At 38.3% G+C, this 20,774-nt stretch overlaps 1 protein-coding gene across 1 annotated transcript in view; it reads left to right on the top strand.

Annotated features, from left to right (window-relative positions):
• OTOGL (otogelin-like) overlaps positions 1 to 20,774 on the top strand; it is a 99,142-nt gene that overhangs the window by 31,085 nt on the left and 47,283 nt on the right. The window contains exons 20-27 of the mRNA XM_009327658.1: positions 741 to 906; positions 2,029 to 2,103; positions 3,249 to 3,301; positions 4,000 to 4,162; positions 5,149 to 5,256; positions 6,532 to 6,670; positions 19,288 to 19,422; positions 19,904 to 20,047. Of these exons, the coding sequence (XP_009325933.1) occupies positions 741 to 906; positions 2,029 to 2,103; positions 3,249 to 3,301; positions 4,000 to 4,162; positions 5,149 to 5,256; positions 6,532 to 6,670; positions 19,288 to 19,422; positions 19,904 to 20,047 (983 nt within the window). The remainder of the gene's footprint in view (positions 1 to 740; positions 907 to 2,028; positions 2,104 to 3,248; positions 3,302 to 3,999; positions 4,163 to 5,148; positions 5,257 to 6,531; positions 6,671 to 19,287; positions 19,423 to 19,903; positions 20,048 to 20,774) is intronic.

Here is a 20,774-nt window from a genome sequence, read left to right as displayed (position 1 = left end):
CAGCAGGTCGAGGGAGGTGATTCTGCCCCTCTACTCTGCTCTGGTGAGACCCCACCTGGAGTACTGCATCCAGCTCTGGAGTCCTCAGCATAAGAAAGACACGGACCTGTTGGAGCGGGTCCAGAAGAGGGTCACAAAAATGGTCAGGGGGATGGAACACCTCTCCTATGAAGAAAGGCTGAGAGAGTTGGGGTTGTTCAGCCTAGAGAAGAGAAGGCTTTGGGGAGACCTTATTGCAGCCTCTCAGTACTTAAAGGGGGCTTATAAAAAAGATGGTGGCAAACTTTTTAGCAGGGCCTGTTGCAACAGGACAAGGGGGAATGGCTTTAAACTAAAGGGGGGTAGATTTAGACTAGCTATAAGGAAGAAATTTTTTACTCTGAGGGTGGTGAAGCACTGGCACAGGTTGCCCAGAGAGGTGGTGGATGCCCCATCCCTGGAAATATTCAAGGTCAGGTTGGATGGGGCTTTGAGCAACCTGATCTAGTTGAAGACATCCCTGCCCATGGCAGGGGGATTGGACTAGATGATCTTTAAAGGTCCCTTCCAACCCAAACTATTCTATGATTCTATAATCAGTAAAATAGCATATTTTCCCCGTGCATTTTAACTCACCCCAGTGCAGCAAGAGACCAGTTTGCTTCGCTGTTTTGCACTCCCATGATATACTGCTTTGTTTTCTATTTTTCCCATGTTAAGAGTATGTTGTTCTCCCTTCTCTCCCCCTCTCTCTCCTCCAGCTGTGATGTGTCACAGTGGTATGCTTTATCATCAGTGCTCTTCTTTTTGTAAACACTCCTGTGCTTCACTTTCTATGGCAAATATCTGTGGTGATGACTGTGCAGAAGGATGTAATTGTCCTGCTGGGAAATATTTTGAAGAGTCGGTCAACTTTTGTGTATCAATGTAAGTCATAAGAAAATAGAATAAATGCATAGGCACATTTTCCTCTTTCCATCAAGATTTAAAGCAGTTTTTCTGCTGTTTCCCTCAAGATGTAGACTGCCTAAACAGGATAGCAAGCAATATGTGAAGATTTCATATTCTTTTGTACTAATCAATAGCGGGGCCTCATCTGCTACTGTGTGTACAGCCATCTACTGCACTTCAGAGAAGATATGTCATACTGCTTTAGGGAAGGGTGATGAAACTTTTTTAATTCACGGGAAAGCATTTTCACATGAAAACTTTTTTTTTTACACTTAAGAAAAAATGAGAAGGATATTACGTTGTAGCAATCCATAAAGTCAGGGATAGTATGGAGAGAGTGGCTAGGATTGTCTTTTTTCTGTCTCACAATGCAAACTCCTTCAGTTCAATGGAAGGAAATGGTCAATGAAAGGAAATAGTTTTTGTACATTGTGTACCAAAATTTTACAGCTTACGACCATGGGGAGTTACAGAGTTCAGGTACTGAATTAAAAACTGGAATGAGTATTTATATAAATTTCAAGATTGTACAGAGTTATTGCTGTTCATTGTGACATGTATTTTGGAAAGATCAGTAAAGTTCATACTGTAGGGATAAAGACTGTTTCAAACTATTAAAGAGTGTGAGGTAACTTGGTATTCCCATATTTTTGCATGGTTTCTAGGGAATTCTGTTGCTACTTCTATCCCATCTGGCTGTTACCACAGACAGCGTTAATGGATTTTGCTATGATAATTCCTCTGTCCCATGATTTTGACAGTACTTTGAATGGGAACCACATGTTGCCATTCTACTCCCCACTTCCCATGGGAAGAAAAGCTCCTTTCTGTAAGACCAATGCATAGAAATGGCAAATAAGTAATACAGAGATTGAGGAAAATCCTGGCTTTGTTGATATTACGAGGAGTTTTGCCACTGACTTCAATACAGTCAGAGTGTCATCCTTTAGTTTTTGCCTTTAGAAGTATATTGTAAATATAAAGATTGAGTTAATGAATTATAAGGCTTGCTTACCATAACAGCTTGATAAATGGATTGCCCTTAAATCCCATTTCATCTTGCTTTTGTATCTACATGCTTAAATATTCTTTTAACAGATCTGCCTGTCATTGCCATTACAAGGGCAAAGCCCTCCAGCCTGGAGAAATCCTCCCTACGCCAACAGGCTCCTGGTAGGTTTGAGCACTAAGAGATCTTTCATGTATCACAGTCTGGATGCTACTCAAGAGCCTTGAGAATTTTTTCACATAGAATGAAGGTCTATTGTATCAAGATTTTATTTTTGTTACACACTTAGTAAAAGGGAGCCTAATATAAATTGGATTATGTACCTGCTTATTTTAACAAGAAGATACCTGGAAAATTCTGTAAGCCAGGGACTAAAGAGTATCTCAAAACACACACATTGTGTGTTTTAAGGTTGCAATCCTGTTCTTAGACCTGGGGGCATTATGATAGCAATATGAGGCTGGTTTTGGAAGAATAAACAAGGTGATTCTATTTTGGAAAGTCTTTCAAACGAAGGCTTGCAAGGAGTTATATTTGTGTCATTTTGTATTATTAATTCATGATGGAATCCTGACCTCACTGAAACAAGTGGGGAAACCTCACAGGTTTCCTGGTCAAACTTGTTCATTTTACAAGAAATGCTCTCAACCTGCTGATTTAAAATCACGTCTGTGACTTGACTGCCAAGGTTGATTCTTGCTGAGGTCTTATATATTATAGTTGTTATAACTGAAGCTTGGTAATCATGTAGTTCAAGAGGTGAGAGTAGGGGCTTCGTTTTTCTGCCATTGTTATGCCTCTGCAATGCTTTGTTTTTTTCACAATTTTTTTTTAAGGAAAAGGAAAAAATGAGGGCTAGGTTTATTGTCAAGTGTGTTTTTCTGCAATTCTGTATTTTATCATAAAAAGAATCAAGCTGTGTATCCTAACGTCTGTGCAACAGGAAATTTGCATACTGTATTGTTCCATATTCACCAAGGTGGATAAGGTTTTGTGTTACACTGCTGGCATCCTGAATCACCTGGCCCTACGTTCCCACAGAGGCTGACATACCCAGCTGCTTTTTTATTTCAGTGAAAGTTAGGCAATTAAATAGTACATAAACACCTTTGTGAGTTTGGGCCCTCATTACAGAATAGCGGTTAGAAAACACCAACAAAATGTTAGTCAGAACTCATGCTTTCGGATTTTAATCCTTCTCCTCCTGATTTCTGTTCTTTAAATTGGGTTAAGTTTTTTATCTTTTTTAGCATGGTGGCTACAAAACATTTTCCCGTTGAATAAAGATGGGTTTGCTATTCTTTTCCAGTCAGTGTTTGAATGGAACAGTGAAATGTATTGAAGCAACTACAGAAAATACAGGTAATTTAGAGTCTTTTCTCATATTACAGCTACACAGACAAAGTTTTTGACATTGAATAGTCATTTGGTTTTCTCCTCGTGTATTTTCTTTATGAGATAGTTAACATCATGGCATATTTAAAATAGAATGTTAGGAACACAAGTTGTCTTGTTTTTTTCTTTTTCCTTTTTCTGTAGCACATGTTGTACTACTAAGTCACTTGGGAAATTAAAAAAATAAATAATTACACGTAAGGTGTAGGTCAATATGTTCTCGCGGGAATACATAAAATTAGGCTCACTAGCCATGCTTAGGAAGCCTTAAGATCTTGATTTCTAGAAAGTAAATTTTTAATGAATTTCTAATGGATTTAGAAGGGATTTCAGTACACTGAAAATTATGCCACTTCTAAAGATTCTGTCTACCTAAGGCATAATTGCTCCATCTTTAAGAATGGGCTGTGTATCAGATCCAGGGTGCATAGATCCAAATGCTTAATATTAAGTTTTGGTCTTTTTTTTACATTAAAACATATATTAGTTTTATATCTCTGTAATACAAATGAAGTTATAGACTTTTATTCAGGTTGTATTCTTACGTGTACTGTAATGTAGGATAACTGTGCATTAAAATGAATAGATAGTAAACAAAAACAAATAGAAAACCTTCAGTGTAAAAGGGCAGTTGATCTCATTTAACCTGCATTTTGCATTTGAAGTTCACGTATGCCCTGAAGGAAAAATCTACTATGACTGCAAATCTCCTGTCCCTGGATTACCAGCAGCGGGTGTGAACTGCGGGATCTCTTGTGCAAACCTTGCCATGAACTTCTCCTGTGTCCCTTCACCACCCTGTGCAAGTGGCTGCATTTGTCCCCCTGGGTAAGCTTTGGCAGAACAAGCTGGAGCACAAGCCATATACATATTTTTCACAGTTTAACTCTGCATATTTTTTTGCTTTTTAAATTCCAGTGGTATCACACCTCTAATTTTGAAGCTATTGTTCTATAAATTTTTGCAGATATACAGTCACAGTTAAAAGGTCAACTCTTTCTTTTGTCTCTGAGAGCCCTCTTCTTCTTCCTACTGGTGTGAGGCTCCATGGAACAATGCTTCCTCAGTTGGAGTCCCACAGTTTCTCCATCCTGAGACCATGATTCCACTATCCCATGAGATATCCAGCTTGCTGCCAGTCTGATTGGCTGGTATTTGGGACCCTCTGGACAGGAGATGACTCCCACTACTTGCACAGAATAGTTTATCTGAGTGTAGAAGCAAACATGAAAAAAAATCGTAATGTAAACCATCTGTGTTCCTGATTACTGCCCAAGTAATTGTCTCACCTAGACTACTACTTCGTAAACTGTGTTTCTTTTGTCCTGCTAACTCTGCAACAGCTGCCATAGCCCAGCTCACTATCCTGTCCTCAGAACAGAACGGTTGCTGCTCTGCGCAGTGGAGCGGGCACATCAGTCCGGCTGCATCCCTGGGACAGGAGGACGAGGGAGCAGCAGGGAGGGAAGGGCAGCCTGGCTGCAGCCTCAGCAGCGTGCATAACACACAGATGCTCAGCAGTTGCAGGAAGGAATACCTACACTACCTGCCCTCTTGGATAGGAGCTGCTGCCCCACACCAGCATACCCCTTTCGAGGTAGAAGGAGAGCCACAGCTGTGAGCTTTGCGAGGTCTCCAGCTGTGCACAGTGGAGATCATTTGATACAGACAGCTTTTGTTGCTGAAACAATTGTCCTTGGCTGGATGGAAGACTGGTTGCCCCTGGCGGGGTTTAGACAATACACTACACATTCAGTTATGTCGATCTACTTGTGAATTTATGCTTTCATCTTAATAATTCTTTTATTTTGAAGGATGGCTGAGCATAGAGGGAAATGTTATATTCCTGACAGTTGTCCATGCACCTGGAAAGACAGGGAATTCCTGTCAGGAGAAGTGATAGCTACACCATGTTACACCTGGTGAGTGACATGCAATTTGCATACTTCCAAATCATCTGGGTCTAGCCACAAAGTGAAACTGATACAGAAAACATGTTGAGTACATTGAAAATCAAAAATGTATATGCTTGTTTATAGTCAGTTACAGGTTATATCTTTTATTAGGCTCACTAACAGACTTGGAAGAGTAGGCAGACTTTTGGGTGAGTGCTTCTTCAGGTCTGAAAAGGAAGCAGAAGGCATCCAAATTAAAAAGCAGTCAAGAACAAATGCTTGATTCCACACATATCAGTTAATCTCTGAAAGAAAAGACATTTGGCATTTTGGAGAACAGAATATCTTGAAAAACAACCAAGAAGAAAAAAAAAGAAATTAAATGTATGACAGTGGAAAATAGTCTGCTCCTTTGGGAGCTGGACTGTTTGCAGTGTGAGTTACCAGTCAGCACGAGCGACTATATAGGAAGAAGATGAGCAATAAAAAACCCCAAAGGAAATAAAAAAGCGTTAGAACTGGAAAATGAGCTAGCGCCCAGCATCTTTTTTAAGGAGCCTTACCTGTCTCATGTTGATGCAAAACACTTTTTCATCCATTATAATTTGCTAGCCAAAATATCTATCTTCAGTTAAGTATATATTTAATAATAATAAAAAACGTTTGGCATGGCAGCTTTTAATCAGTTAAAAACTTCATTGGCAAATCAACTGACCAGTATACACTTACACAAGCAAAGCTAGAGTCTGTCAGTACTACCTTCATACAAATGCATGTAAGTCACTGAATGTACCTGACAGGAAAAGTAATCCCACAAAATATCAGCATTTATTTCTTAAACTCATTCCATACTTGTCTGATACCCCGAAATCTTACAGTTAGCAACTGGAGGTCTTTTGCATTGAATATGTGCAGATTTGTATCAGAATTTCTTAAGAAAAAATAGAATATTGATGTTTTATGAATGAGCATGTTGTGGCATGGTGTCTTAACTATACTGGAGGCAGTGATGGAAATATTTGCATAAGCCATAAAAATTTTAAGATTTTGCATTCATTTCTTATGCATTTTTGTTGTACATATGCGCTGATGGCAAAATGCTCAACACTTTTCTGCCATGGCATCACCAATAACTTCAGAAGTAATCCACAGAATAGCTCTGTGTTTCAAGGTCTGAGAATTTTCTTCCTTTCATGAATTTCTGTATGACTTGAAATAAAGAACCCAATAAAGCTTTTTCTTGAAAATAAAAAGAAAATGACCCTGCTATGAGAAGATACTGATTGTTAATTTTCGTTACAGTGTTTGTCGGAGAGGGGTATTCAATTGCACTAGTTACCCCTGTCCTGCTGTATGCACTATTTATGGAGATCGACATTATTATACCTTTGATGGATTGGAGTATGATTATGTCAGTGACTGCCAAGCTTACCTGCTAAAGGTAGGAGGATTGTTTGTACATTTTCATGTGTCCAAGTGAAAGTTTCTGTGGGAGGGCAAGTATTTTGAATATCGAGAGACGACCTATAGAAACAAACATTAAGAAAACAGGTGCAGAACAGATGTGTCTGAAAGGAAGAATCTGTAAATGACATTTTGTGCTCAGCCATTTGAAAATGGTACATGGGTGTGTCCTTACGTATCTATGTAGTCTAGAGAAAAATAGAAAAAAATGTTTTCTGTTCTACCTTAACCATGCTTTCATCACAATGAGCAAATAACACTGTAGAAACTGTTCTAGAACTAGGTATAATCTATAGATTTATTTAACAATTATCTATAAACTCTGCTTGGCAGAGGGTTAATGATGACCTCTGAGGCTGCTTGGAATCCTTCTTGACTGTGATCTGCATCAGATCTGGAGTGTATGTGTATAGTAATATCAAACACAGCGATTTCATAATTCAACAATGAAATCCTTCATTGAGGTTGTCTGGCAGCTACATGCTAATGTTCCTCATAGCACACATTTACAGTACATTGCTAGCCTTTTTTGTTTAAAAATACCATTACTGACATTTAGAAATATATTCTATTACTAACAACACTATTGTTTATTATCATTGTTGCTGTTATTAAGACTAAGAGTCTGTCTTCTGAGTTACAGTAACGTGTTTAGAAGAATATTCATTTTCTGTCAACTCTGACTGTCTAACCTTAAGAAAAAGCATGGTTTCTCAACAAGGACTACTGCAAATAGTTTATTTCATGTACGCTTTAGTAGAGTATTCAGAGCTGTGAAATAAAATAGATTGGTTCCAGATTTTTTTCTTTGTTAAAAAAAAAATTAAAAAAGGGAGAGGTTTGGTAAACATAATAAGAAGAGCTCATAGCAAACTCCTGGCATGTATCATATTGTCTCATAAAAGAGCTTTTACTCTTAGAGGTATATGGACCTTTGCACAAACCTTCCTCCTTTAGGATGCAAAAAATAGGGGTTACTTTACCTGTAAAATCATCTTGCCTGTATGATGAGGTGGAAAGGTGGGTTGTCATTTCTTAATTCTTATGCCATCCAGCCAGAGAGGTGTGTAAGACAAATCTATGCTGCCTTTTCAAACTTTAGTATGATACTGGAATGTTTTGCTTTTACAATCAAATGTCACCTGCCACTCTACTGCATAAGAAAGTACCTACCTGGAAACAAACCATGGGGAGCATTTGGAGTCCAAGAGTAAAGTTGGCTGCCACATAATTAAGGCATATGACACACTGCCAACAGGCCTTTCTTCAGGTGAACATGACGACACAAATGACAAAAATGCTGCCTATGTAGATCTGCTTTTCAGACTTTTCAACTTTTTTCAGCTTTTCAGACTGTTTTTTTCCCCAAACTTAGCTAATGTGAGAAAGTATTGCCTATTTTGTTAATAATTTTTCTTTTCTCTTTAGTATATGGAAAACTTTCATTATCTATATTGAAGGACTGTTTATTACAAATTAGGCACTGCATAATTATGTCTGGAACAGATGATGTATCTGTGGGTTCATTTTTGACTGTGAAATGTTTGGAGAAGTTTTAGGGAAAAAAAAAAAAGAAACAAAGGATGGGATCATATGGCAGATGCTCGAGAGCTTTGAGGGAACTAAAACACAGAACTTATGAACTATGTGATGTGCAGTCCTGGAATCAGAGGAATGGAAAATTGCAATATAACCAAATATTATAAGAGGACTCCATGGCTGAATTTGGCAGGAACAGACCAATATGTTCGATTTCCATATGAAGGAAATTAATAGAAATGATAATAAAGAGGAAAGACATGATATTGGGGAAGAGTTGAACTCTTTTTTTTTGTAAAAGAAATTAATGCATGATGAATCTTCTGAGTTATTCTGTGAAGACAATAAACATATGGATGAGGATGATCAGGTCAATATGTGTGTATTTTAGTTTAAAGACCTTTTGGAGACAGATTTCAACAAATATTTTTTAGATACTAGTCTCTCACAGGATGAGAGTGAAGATTCTTTGAGACACGAATTAAAAGTTAGAAGTTAAAGGATAGGAATAAATGGCCTTTTTTTAGAATGGAGAAATCCCGGTGACATCCCACAGGGATCCACGCTGAGACCTGCGTTCAGTATCTTCAGAAACAATTTTGAAAAGGTGGTGTGAGGATTGAGGTGGAGTATGCTGATGGTAAAGAATCAGTCTGAACAGCTGAAACAAAGACAGACCACCAAAAGGTTCAGAAGATCTTATGGCAGAAAACACTGCATGATAAAATGGAGGATGAAATTCAACAATGAAATATGCAAATCAGTGAATAGAAAAAATAACTGTAACTATGCTACCATGAAGATAGGCACTAAATTAGCTACTACCATGCAAGAATGGAATTTTATGTGATAAGAATATATGAAACAGATGTAATTGGCGTCTTCCTAGTGGCAGCCTGAGTGATAATCCAAGGTGTCATCCGTTCTGCAATTTCACATATGCTTTTATTTGCCTGTACACAGTTACACCACACTTGTACCACATACACGTACGCAGTTGTACCACATACTGATGTGGTTGAACTATGTTATATATGCAGACTTGATAGCATGATGAGGCTGCTCTTTTTTGAAATACATTTTGTTGTTCCTAGAGCAGAGGCTTCCACTGCTGTCTCTTCATAATCATCCTCCCCTACATTTTGGCCATGTGCAGTGACATTTTTTAATAGTAGTATCAGAGTAATATAGTGAGTTTCCCTTGAGCTACCTTTTGTTCAGAAGGTATGTGAGAGAGCCCTGCCTCTTACAGCCTGTTATCCAAATAAAGAAGTCAGGTGAAAGGTGGGAAAGTATATGTAGTTGCAAAAGTTTAAATGCCTTGCCTAACACCTTGGCAGGCACAGCTGTCCAGGGCAGTCTTGCCACCTAAACCATGCTACCTGTTCTACAAACCAACATATATATTTTTTTAACTTAAATCATAGAATCATAGAATGGTTTGGGTTGGAAGAGACCTTTAAAGATCATCTAGTCCAACGCCCCTCCCGTGGTGGGTATGTGCTGTGTGCTTCGTGTTCCCCACCTGTAAGGTATTACAGAACATCATAGATCTGACTGATAGTTGCTAGTACACAATCCATTGACTTAATGGTAGTTTGCAGTGCTGTTATGAGACTGTAACATGTAAAAGGCTCACCAAAGGCTTGCTTTCTTCCATTTTCTTGCTTGTCTTCTGTCTTTGATGATGCTACATACTTTCCCTAACAAAATGGTGTTATTTTTCTAGCAAACTTTTACTGCGTGTTATTTGTACTTGCAGTCTACTTCTTCCACTCACCTGTTTCATAGGCTTCTGCTTTTATAGTAAAATTCTTGTCTTTCTATCACATGCGTTGGCCTTTTTCTAGCTTTGTGGTGATTTTCAGTCCTGCAGTTCAGTGCGTTTATTAAGGCTTGTAGGGTCAGTGCCCTTGGAGCCCCTCAGACTTGTTCTCTTCTGAGAAGCAGAATTATATTTTCTCTGATTTGGGCGAGTCTCCAAGCAGGAGTTTAGAGAGATAGTCTACCCATCAGAATATCCTTGAATGAGAGGGAGCTCTGTTGTAATGCTTGTCTGCCTTTTAAAAAAACCCACAAAACAATCCACTGAAGTCTTTCCATTAACTTTCATAGGTTGTCAATAAGGTCCTAAAGCCAAGAAAAAGAAGGGCTGTTTTATTCCTGTATCCTGAGAGATGGAGGTCAGCAGAACTAAGCCCTCATCCTCAAGTATACACATTTTATGGATTAGTCCTAACTTTAAAGTATGTGATAAAAATATTTTCACTTCTTTTCATCTGACATTGGGGATTTGGCCATTTTAAAGTAACCTTTTTACTCTTTTTGATGCAACCATGAAGGCTCTTTTAAAGCCAAAGTTATCACCAGATTTAGTGTGTTGGAGGATTATGAAAGCAACAACCAGACATTTGATCAAATAATTGAACTGTTATGCCAATTAAAAGTGCAGATGTAACTCTTTTAGGTCAGGAGACACCACATGAGAGCCCATTTGGTAAGGCAGATGTTCGTTTAACAAAATATGCATGATCTGGTGAACCAGTACTAGAGTTTCCCAAATGATTATCCTATTGATGAGCAGTCCCCAGTGTTAGATACTTGGTCTGCCCTAGGGAATACAGTAAGGGAGCTCTTGTGTACCCCTTCTTTTGTAACTTGAGGCAAGTTCAAAGCTCTTAGTTTATGATGCTTTTATTAGAGTGCTTAATACAGAAGTTGGTTGATGCACTGATAATCTTTTACCTGTTACTTGCTGATACATTTATCTTGACTGGTAAATTTGTTAAATGATGACTGGGCATAAGCTGGAGCAATCACACACAAAGCAACAATTCTTCAGTTACTCATTTGTCACATCTGAGGAGGCAGAAGTAGCCTTTATTCCATTTCCCCTTATTGAATATCTGTAATTTTTTGTGCAGCTTTTGTCAACATCATTTGTGCCAGACAGCCAGTCTGTAGATCCACGAAGTTGGCAAACCTATAGAATGAAATAGGATTTTGCATGGTCTCTCTCGTAGCCTGTTTGTAAAATTAATACATTCTGCTTGCTGTTAGTCACCCAGTGGAGGACTAAAGCTGCAGGTTCATGGTTAACCAACATTGTCAAGCTGGCTGTTCATAGTTAAGACAAACATTTTCTTTTAATAGACTCTGAAGATTTTAATGGGAAAGTAAATAATGTTAAATTTGAAATTACAAATGTTTTAAATTGGAAACCTGACTCTAAAAGTAATTTTCATCTATTCAGGGAATAAAACTGTAACATGGGCTTCCAATCAGAATACCTTTAATTTTTTCATTAATAAATCTAATCCTGAAAGCCACATTCCGGCAAATAGTTTCATGAGTGAGTGATGTGCCAAAATAGGTCCACCTAAAACACTTGTCAAATAATTTATAGCAACAGTAACTGTGTAGAGATAATGATATGTTTCTTGACAATTTGTGTGCAAATTTGTGTCCAAAAAAAGAGAGACTACATTTCAGTGAAAATATTATTTACTGTGAACAGTTTGCCCTGCTCTAGTTGCAAAGAACACCAACAGTTTGCTTTTCATCAATCCCATGATTTCAGAGGAAACCTTTCTGGATGCCCTCTTTTTTCTGGGTCTCTGGAAGTCCTGTAAGGGTCAGTAGTGAGCTCCCCGTGGGAGACATCCCTTTCCATCCTTGTCTTCAGCTGGGAAGCACAGTGCTCAGATAACGTTGGCTTGTACCTGTTTTTCCATTTGTTCTACCCCTTCTGTGAGCAGAAGATTTGATTACAGTTGGCAATGGATTTATGCTCTGGTGCCATTTTCTCCAGATCAATGATTTCAGACTCAATTACCTCTACATGCCTTTCCATCTCCACCACCTGATTCTCCAGACCTTTAAATTATGCAGTGAATGAATCACTTTTATTCTCCAACAAAGGAAAGATTTCTTTCAATTTGTGCAGATTAGCATGGAGGGCTTCCAGGAAAGGCTTGGGGAAAAACTTCTTGCCATGAGAATGGCAATTTGGAGGCAGTGTGCATGGTGTGACTCAGAAGTTGGATCCTCTTTCTGAGGGCCTTGCCATTTAGCGACCACACAGCTTGAAGAAAGTGACCTTTTCACCTTGAATTTCTGCTTTTGGGTTAATGTTCAGCATCCAACAGCCCTTTGGCTATACTGACTCTAAAATGTTATAATCTGATGGCTGCCTGAAAAGGCAGTTCACTGTAAGAATGACTGCCTGAGTTGGATCGCCTCTGGTGGGTACAGCTTTGTGGGCTGTTGATGCCCATCTTCTACTGATACGGAGGTAAAAGATGAGCAAAAACCAGCATCATGTGCCGCTGTTTCAGGAAGCTGTACGGTATGTTGGCAGCAGTAAAATGAAAGCCTTTTGCTGTGTTTGAAGTGGGAGGATGCTCAGGCTGGTCACCTGTAGATGCTGCTTAGCAGTTTATGGCCTCTGACTCTGGGTGTTGTCGGTGAGCTATGAGAACTGTGAATTATATTTACTCTGGTTTACGTCAGGATATGAGTATTTTTGTTTCTGAATGCATAGAAACTAAACTTCGGCAGTGTAAATGAACACATTTAACATTCGTCTTCTTTAAAAAAATAAAAGCTTTGTGCAAGTTCCAGCTTTCTAGCTCCTGCCATCATTTGCTGGAGCTCAGAAAAGGCAAATTTATCACCACTATGTCTTGCCCTTTTTTTCCCTGTTATGTTGTGCTTTATCATTACAACCAACAATGACAAAATATTGACATTTATCATGCACTTATTAATAAAACAATACTAATAGGTCTCATATAAATACCTGTTCAGACATTTAAAACTAACACCACCAACTGTGCTGCTGATTTGCGATTCAGAATAGCTTGTGTTGCAGAATGTGTCACTTGGAAACAAATATACAAATGTTCCCAAATCCTTAATCTTCAGAATAGCTTGTTTTTAATTAGAAAGGGATTGCAGCAATGTGACCTGTGCAAAAGCCAAATCTGATACACAAGCAGGCAAAGCTAAGTAAATGAAACAAAAGAAAATCTGCTTTCAATGATCTTTTCTCAAACCTTTTAATATAGTTCTCTTAAAATATAAAAAAGAAAAACAAAACCTTTCCAGTGATCTCTATCTGATTAATCAACTTTTTCACAATTAAGAAACATTGACTTAGAACAAGGTTTTGAAGTATATCAAGTAAAATATTCCCTGTCATGTGCTTTTAATTATTAGCGGTAGATTTTAAAAAATTATGTGGATTTAAAAAATATTGTTGACAAAACCTCAGAACACCCAACAACTCTATATTGCCATAAAATCTACTACAAAAAAACCTACGTATAATAAAGAACATATGATATAATGATTTATTTTTCCTATTGCTTGTATGCATATGCACAGATACTTGTAATGCATCTTTCTCAAGAGTTGTTAAGAGTTTATTCTGCCTGAGGTGTATCCTTTTGGGAAGTCACTTTTAAAGAAATAGGGAAGAGTTATCGTGGATGCATTAGCAGACATCTGGAAGTTGTTTGAGGGTGAGTCAGTAGCTGGAATAACCTCACTCCCTTTGAATTTGCATCAGTAAATCTGCTCAATCATGTTGCTCTCCTCCATTTCTACTCAACTGTGCTACAATACTAGAAATGTGTCATATCTTACAGGTGTATTGCAAGTTTCTTTGCCATATTTTAAGTGACAATAATCACATAATCTGCAGCTCTGTAGAAGATGCTGAAGAAAAGAGAATTTATGTGCATGTGTGTGTGCATGAGCAATTTAGCTCTTAGGTTCTTAGTTCCTAAATGTGTGGGTTTTTTTTTTTAAATACTTGTATAAAAATACATAACATCAGTGGAAAAATAAGTACTATTACTATTCCTTTTCCCTCTCATGTAAGAGGATCACCTAATATCTTTTCTATCATATTGTTTCCAACTTTCATGAGGATTTCTTCCCAAACTGAGACAGTGTGTATCATTGCCACCTGCTGACTCCAAGCAATATTGCTCCAATGTTTGAATAGCTATGGGGAAAAGCATTTGATAATACGAATTTGTACAGGATGCAAAAGCAGGGATTAAATAAAGTTACACATATATACATATGTCTATGTAAAATTTTGAAATGGTACAGAAGAAATTATCACACCAGCAAAATGAAAAAAGCCTTCCAATAAGAGATGCTTCTTGGTGTAAATTGTGAATGAATTTTGCATAATTAACGTGTTTTCACTGATTATCTGGAGATCAACCCCCCCATAAAATGGCACAAGAAACTAACAGAGCAAGATCATGCCAGGTGCCAAGGCATTTGTCTGCTCTGCAAAAACACTTAAATATTTATGCCTAAACGCTCACTAAATCTGGGCTAAGATGCTTTACTTCTCCTAGGATCAAGCTCACTAGAAGTAATAGTTTCAAATGTTAAGCTCCTTGAGAACAAACTCAGAGCCCAATAAAAAACCACCAAACTAATTCCAAGTTTCCATAAAATTTCCTGAGAGGTTAAGTCTGAACAGAGCTAATGGTATCTCTCTGAAAATATGTAGGAAGGAGAAATCAAATTCTACTTTTTAAACTACTGTATATTTTTTTCAGTATTTTTAGAGCTTTTGGATTTGTTTCTGTGTGTGGCTATATATGAAAACCTCTAAAGAGTCATTAAACCAAAAGGAAAATAGGACTACTCTATCTCTAACTAGTTCCCAGTATGTCCCTAGATGCTTTTATGGCCACCCTAGTTTGCAAGTTAGCGTATTGTAGGGAACAAAACAAAAAAAAAGGGGAAATCAGGCTATTAAGAATGGAAAAGAATGAGTGTTTACACTGAACAGTTAGAGAGATTTTAATGAAACTTTCAAAGAAGATAAATACAGCCACTTTTAAATTGTCTTATCCCAGGATGCATTTTGACTATGTAAACACACTGTACAGTGTTGTTATTGGTTAATAGCGATAGAAAATTTCTAACAGGATATTGAAATAGAAAGTTTCTAACAAAAATAAACCCTAGCATTCCCAAGCACTACTAAAAAAAAAATAAATAAAAAGGAAAGCAGTGCTTTGCTTTTTCGGCTAGGAAGAAATATGGAAAAAAAGTGCAGTGAAGTCTAGAAAAAGAATGTCCTGAGAAGCGGGACTGACAATGAGCTTTTGACTGACTGCCCGGAGCTGTGACTCTGTCTTCCCTGTTGCTTAGCAACTCCATGTTATCACAAAGAAACTGATATTAAGTTGGAACAGGCTGGATATGGTAATTTACGTGGGAAGATACTCTTGCAGTGGGAAAACCATTTTATTTCTAGTTTCTGTCAGCGTAAGTAGGTTTCACATGATGAACTGTAGTACATCCCCTGTTGGGTGCATTTTACCTAAAAAGGTAAAGAGTGACTCTGCCTTGGAAAGAGACTGTGCAGAAAAAAAAAAGAAAACCAACAAAAACCCCCACCTTGTTATTCATTAGACCTGATCCTAGTGTCTACTCAGACATTTCTTCCAGTGGTAGCGACAAAAGCTTGTTTTCATACCTGTGTGGATCCAGTGCAGATTAGAGAGATGGAACTCGATCATTATCATTTATACTATCACAGTCCCTAAAAGCTGTTGAGATTTGCCCAAGACCTCACTGTCTTATACAAACATTTAAAGATGATCCTCACTTTATCTGAATAGTCCCTGTGCTTTCTTTTGCGTTGGCAATAGTTAAGTGCTGAGTTTCAATTGCACTTTATTTCTTCCCTGCTGAAAGAAGAGGCTGCACACGTAGCAGTTACAGAATAATTTGAACACCATGACAGAAACTGTCATTCAACTTTGAATTTGGGTGGTACTGTATGGGTGGGAAAAGACTCAATTTTTACTGAGGTGTATGGAGAGAATGGCAAGGGTATGTATGTAAAGCAAATCTTATCGTGAAAGCTTTGAGCCACAAGACATAGGTAATCCATAATGGTGTTTTTCTATTTGGGTTTAGGTCTAAGATTTAACTGGAAAGAGAAAAAGCATAGAAGACTCAGGATTTAATGCAAACCCCTTTTTCTTAAATGTCTGGTTTGCTCGTAGCTCTACCGAACCACCACCACAGTCTCTCTGCATTTCCATCCTGCACCATTTCTAGTAATTTAACACCAACATGCAGTCCTACAAGTAAGGAAGTACTTCACATGTCTTCAGGACTCCCTGTTCTGGCTTTGGTCAGCAAAACACTCCCTGTCCCCAGGCTTCTCTATGCTGCAGAGTTAACTTGAAATATAACTCAACTTTTGCCCTTGGCTCAAATCCCAACCATACACAAAAACTTCTGACTTGAGTATGTTGATGCTGTTCAGCTGAAGGGATTGGCCTGGACTGTCAGAAGGCACAGGCAGCAGCTTCAATTAGCATAGCTAATACAGTTACCCGGTGCTGCTCCAAGAACTTGTCTTCATTGCCAAAAAAGGTGTATTTTTACTGTGGGATAATTAGCCTGAATTAACCATCCTTATTTAAAAAAAGCCCTCCACCTCTTTTCTTACAGTGAAGACATTGCTTCCCTATTAACTCAGAGTGTCCTCTTTTGCTGAGGCTAAGCTAACTGAAGAGGAATGAACTCTGCAATGAAAACAGCCCACAGTGTCCTAGGCATCAAATAGACCCATAGATTGCAAGCAAAGTCCTTTTCTGAACTGACTCATGGTGGGGAGGTAGCTTCCTTGCTCACTTTTCATTTGGCCAGCACAGCTTGCATCCTATCTACCAAACTAATGAGTTTGTCTCCTTTTTAATTTACCACATCACCTCCAATAAATCCAAAAATGCTCTGGGCTGTTATCTGACTTGGAGGGAAATAACTACTGGACTGACTCCAGCAGCAAGACTGGCTTAATTAAAACACAGTGTATTTCCCAAAATGGTAGTGACCAATTTTATTCTGAGTGCAACCTAAAACAACTTTACAACAGAATGGAATAGATGAACTTTGCTTTACCCTGAAGCTTTCAGTACTTTTAAACCGAGTTCTCCTGCTAAATCATGAAGAGCTGATTTCCTACACCCCCTTACCACTAGCAGCTAGAGGCTAACTTTACCCACCTTAACTGTTGTCTTCCAAGCTAATTGCTAACACATACCGCCTGTTCCTTAAGCCCCGGCATCAGGGTAACGTAAAGCTTGCAGACAGTCTCCCATACCTTATGCTCATTGCATTCGCTCATGCTTGCTGTAGAGTGTTTTCTATGCCAAGTAGCAGCATCCTCTGGCTTGTGGGCCATGCTAGACTAAGGGCAGCAAAGCTGTAGCACCTCCTCTGTGTGGCAACAAAAATACCTCTACACTTCCCATCATCTAGGGGTGGGTTCGTGGGTTTTTTTTTAGATTGAATGTGTTCTTTAAACAGTTTGGTCACTATGACTTTTATTAAGGCAAAAAAAAAGCTGCTTCCTGTAGCACCCATATTTTCTGTATGCAATGTTTCTCACTGGTGAGGAAAAATTGCTGATATGGTTTTTTATTCTTGAATTCTGCTGAGCACAGAACAAATAAGGGTACAAATGTGAGACAGGCAAGGAGTAGTTAGGAGTATGTACCCAGCACCTTTCGGGGTACACTGACCAAGGGAGAGGTACACCGAGCAAGGGAGGCAGCAAAGCTCTGGGGAGAGATGCTGTGGACACAAACCAAGGCGAGGGATCCCTCCCATTGTGGCCAAGTGGAGCTCTCCAAAAGCATTGCTGGGAGCCAAGAGGAGTTCCCAGGACTGGGGAACTGCTGAAAGCCACCATTCCTGTCTTGCCCACCGTGTCCATTAGCACTTACAATTATTTTCAGCTAGGCATAGTCTCAGAGAGTGTTTAAAGGAGGGTGGGAGTAAGAAGAGAAGTTTAAACATCTTTTTGTTTCCAGCACTACCCAAGTGTCTCTATAAGACTGGATGACTCAGCAGGTGAGATATATAGCTTGCCACCTCCAAGATTTTTATTTCATATCTGTCTCAGGTTTGTAATGACTGTAGGACTGAAAGTGATAAAAAATTAAACTGGATTTAGAAGCACTGTTATTGGCTTATATTAATGTTATGAAGTTAACTCTCTCAAGTCTTTTCTCTAGTTATGCCTTCATGTTGACTTGCGAGGATTGGTACAGAAATTAATTGAAAGGCAAATTAAAATAAGAATTGATAAGAGTAACTCAACTTTATTTTTGTTTGTGGTAGTGCTATCAACTCTGAAAATACAGCTGGTCTCCTTTGTTCTAGTACCAATCCTAGCATGGGGAATTACAAGGTGCACGTGTGTTTCCCTCAGGGTACAGAAGAACCACAGAAGCTGTAGGTGAATAAGCAGACATGTTGAGCCAAGGTGCAAAAGTGATTTTATGTGCCTAGAATGCAAAATTAATTTACAGGCTGGAGAGCCAACAGATATGGGATTGGGAAGGCAGTAAATTTGAATTTTGGGTACTAAAAAACTAGCAAATCAAAAGACAACAGAGTAGACAAATCTTCTAAAGGTTAAAGAAAAAAACACAAACAAAAATATCAGCAGAAACCTTTGCCCCCTCCAATAACGTTGAGTATGACTCATGGGTTTGTGAATTTTGATGGGTGGTGGTACAAAAATTGTTCTATCTACTACTGACAGATGGTAGGTTTCTTGGTTTTAAAAATATGAAAACAACTTGATCTCATGTACCTTGGTTTAAAAATAAAGCTCTTTTTATAGCATGTCTCGATTTTGACAACCATACTGTGCAGTAAATATTGGATTCCACGTACACACATTTTAAAAGCCTAAACCAGACTCCTGTTTTAGGGGTAGGCTGATCCTCTGAGTTTGTGAAGCCCTCAGAAAGAGGACTCGCGGCTGAACATAATGGCTTTTTGTGTTTAACTCCGAAGTTTGAGTTGGTTGTGGGTTCAGCTTTGAATTTAAAAATGCATTTCCTTGTTCGGTAGCTTTCTCAAATTTAATTTCAAAGATGTGTAAATACTAAGTTTTCCACCTTTTTGTGATGGTAAGCCTGGAATAAATCTGCAGGAGTGAAATGTAATTGAATCTAGAAGTAAAATGATTTCTTCTTCATATTGCAGAGCACAGATAACTCAAATATATCTATAATTGCTCAGAACAAAAAGTGCTTTGACAATGATATTGTTTGCTCAAAGAATGTTTTCATCACTGTTGGAGACACTGAGATTTATTTTAGTGAACCTTCTGAGAAGCAGGTTAGTTACTTTCTTTCCTTTTCGGGTTGTCCTTTAAGATAAGCATTGTAAAGTTACAACTCTAAAGGAGGATGTTTCTGGAAAACATCTCTCAGTCTGAGTTAACATAGTACAAGTGCCTAGGCCTGGATAAAGCAGCAGGCCCCAGGAAAAAATCTTATTTTTTCTTTTTTTTTTTTTTGACTTCTATTTGTCCTACAAAGACGACTGCTCAAAAGCCTCAAGCAGTCGAAGCATATTGGCATTTATTTGTTTCTTTCCACTTGGTTTTGAAAGGGAAAAAAAAGTCCAAAATCAAAGCAAACTTGAATGATTGAAAAGACAAAATATCAAAGTATTAAACAACATTTCTAGTAATATTATTGATACAGCTATATGCTAAAGGTAACATATTCTTGACTATACACTTTGTTATTAATTGGCTGCATACCTTGGTAGAATTACTTTATTAGATCTTAATAAATATTCTTTCTGTCAGAAGACCTTAAGGGGACAGGAAAACAAATCTAACTATCAGCTTTGGAAGGCTGGGTATTATACCGTCATACACTTTCCAGAACAGGACATTACAATTCTGTGGGATAAGAAGACAATGATGCATGTTAAAGTTGGACCTCGATGGAAGGTGAGCCAAAATAAAAACCTGAGATTTTGTGTAGCTCTCTGTGTCGCTAATGTGATCTCTTACTGAATATCTGTGATTTTCCTTTCTTCATGACTAACTTTCCCAGTGATACAGCTGTTTATCACGGTGTTCAGCTGCTAGCATTTCCCAGCTAAGAAGAGATGGAGAATGTGATTTAATGGCTGGACTCCTGAAGAGAAGGGGTGGTTCCTACATGCATGTTTACTCTGTTGCTCCACACATTGCAACCTTGCAGATATGCAGTGATTCAGCTCTGACTCAAAGTTACTCTGGGAGTGGGAAGAGAGGGTTAGTTTTGAGTTACCCAGTTCACTGCATGTTTTCATAATTGCTGAAGTCAGTGGAAAAGAAGTTTCCATATCTAACGACATTGAAGATGGCAGGTTTGCAGCACAGATTGGATTAGGCTGATGATGGAACTGCACCCTGAGATGTAGTAGAGGCTGCTGAGATGAACAGATGAGTCACATCTTGGGTTTAAATTAAGAAGACAAGATACAGGAAAGGATCTAGATAAAAACTGACATTTAAACCTAATAATTATATTGTGACAGGGTTCAGCCACGATGCAGGAAAGAATATGAGGCTCTTCCTCTTGCCAGTTGCTCTTCTCTCTTCCATTCCTACATCATCATCTGCCTTGGTGTCTCTGCAACTCCGTCTCTGGGTCCTGGCAGAGTAACCTTATCTGCACATTGATAATTAC

Source organism: Pygoscelis adeliae, unplaced genomic scaffold (genome assembly GCF_000699105.1).
Source record: "Pygoscelis adeliae isolate BGI_AS28 unplaced genomic scaffold, ASM69910v1 Scaffold113, whole genome shotgun sequence".
Taxonomy (NCBI): Eukaryota; Metazoa; Chordata; class Aves; order Sphenisciformes; family Spheniscidae; genus Pygoscelis; species Pygoscelis adeliae.
The sequence above is the reverse complement of the archived record's forward strand: the minus strand, read 5'-3'. Positions and strand labels throughout refer to the sequence as shown.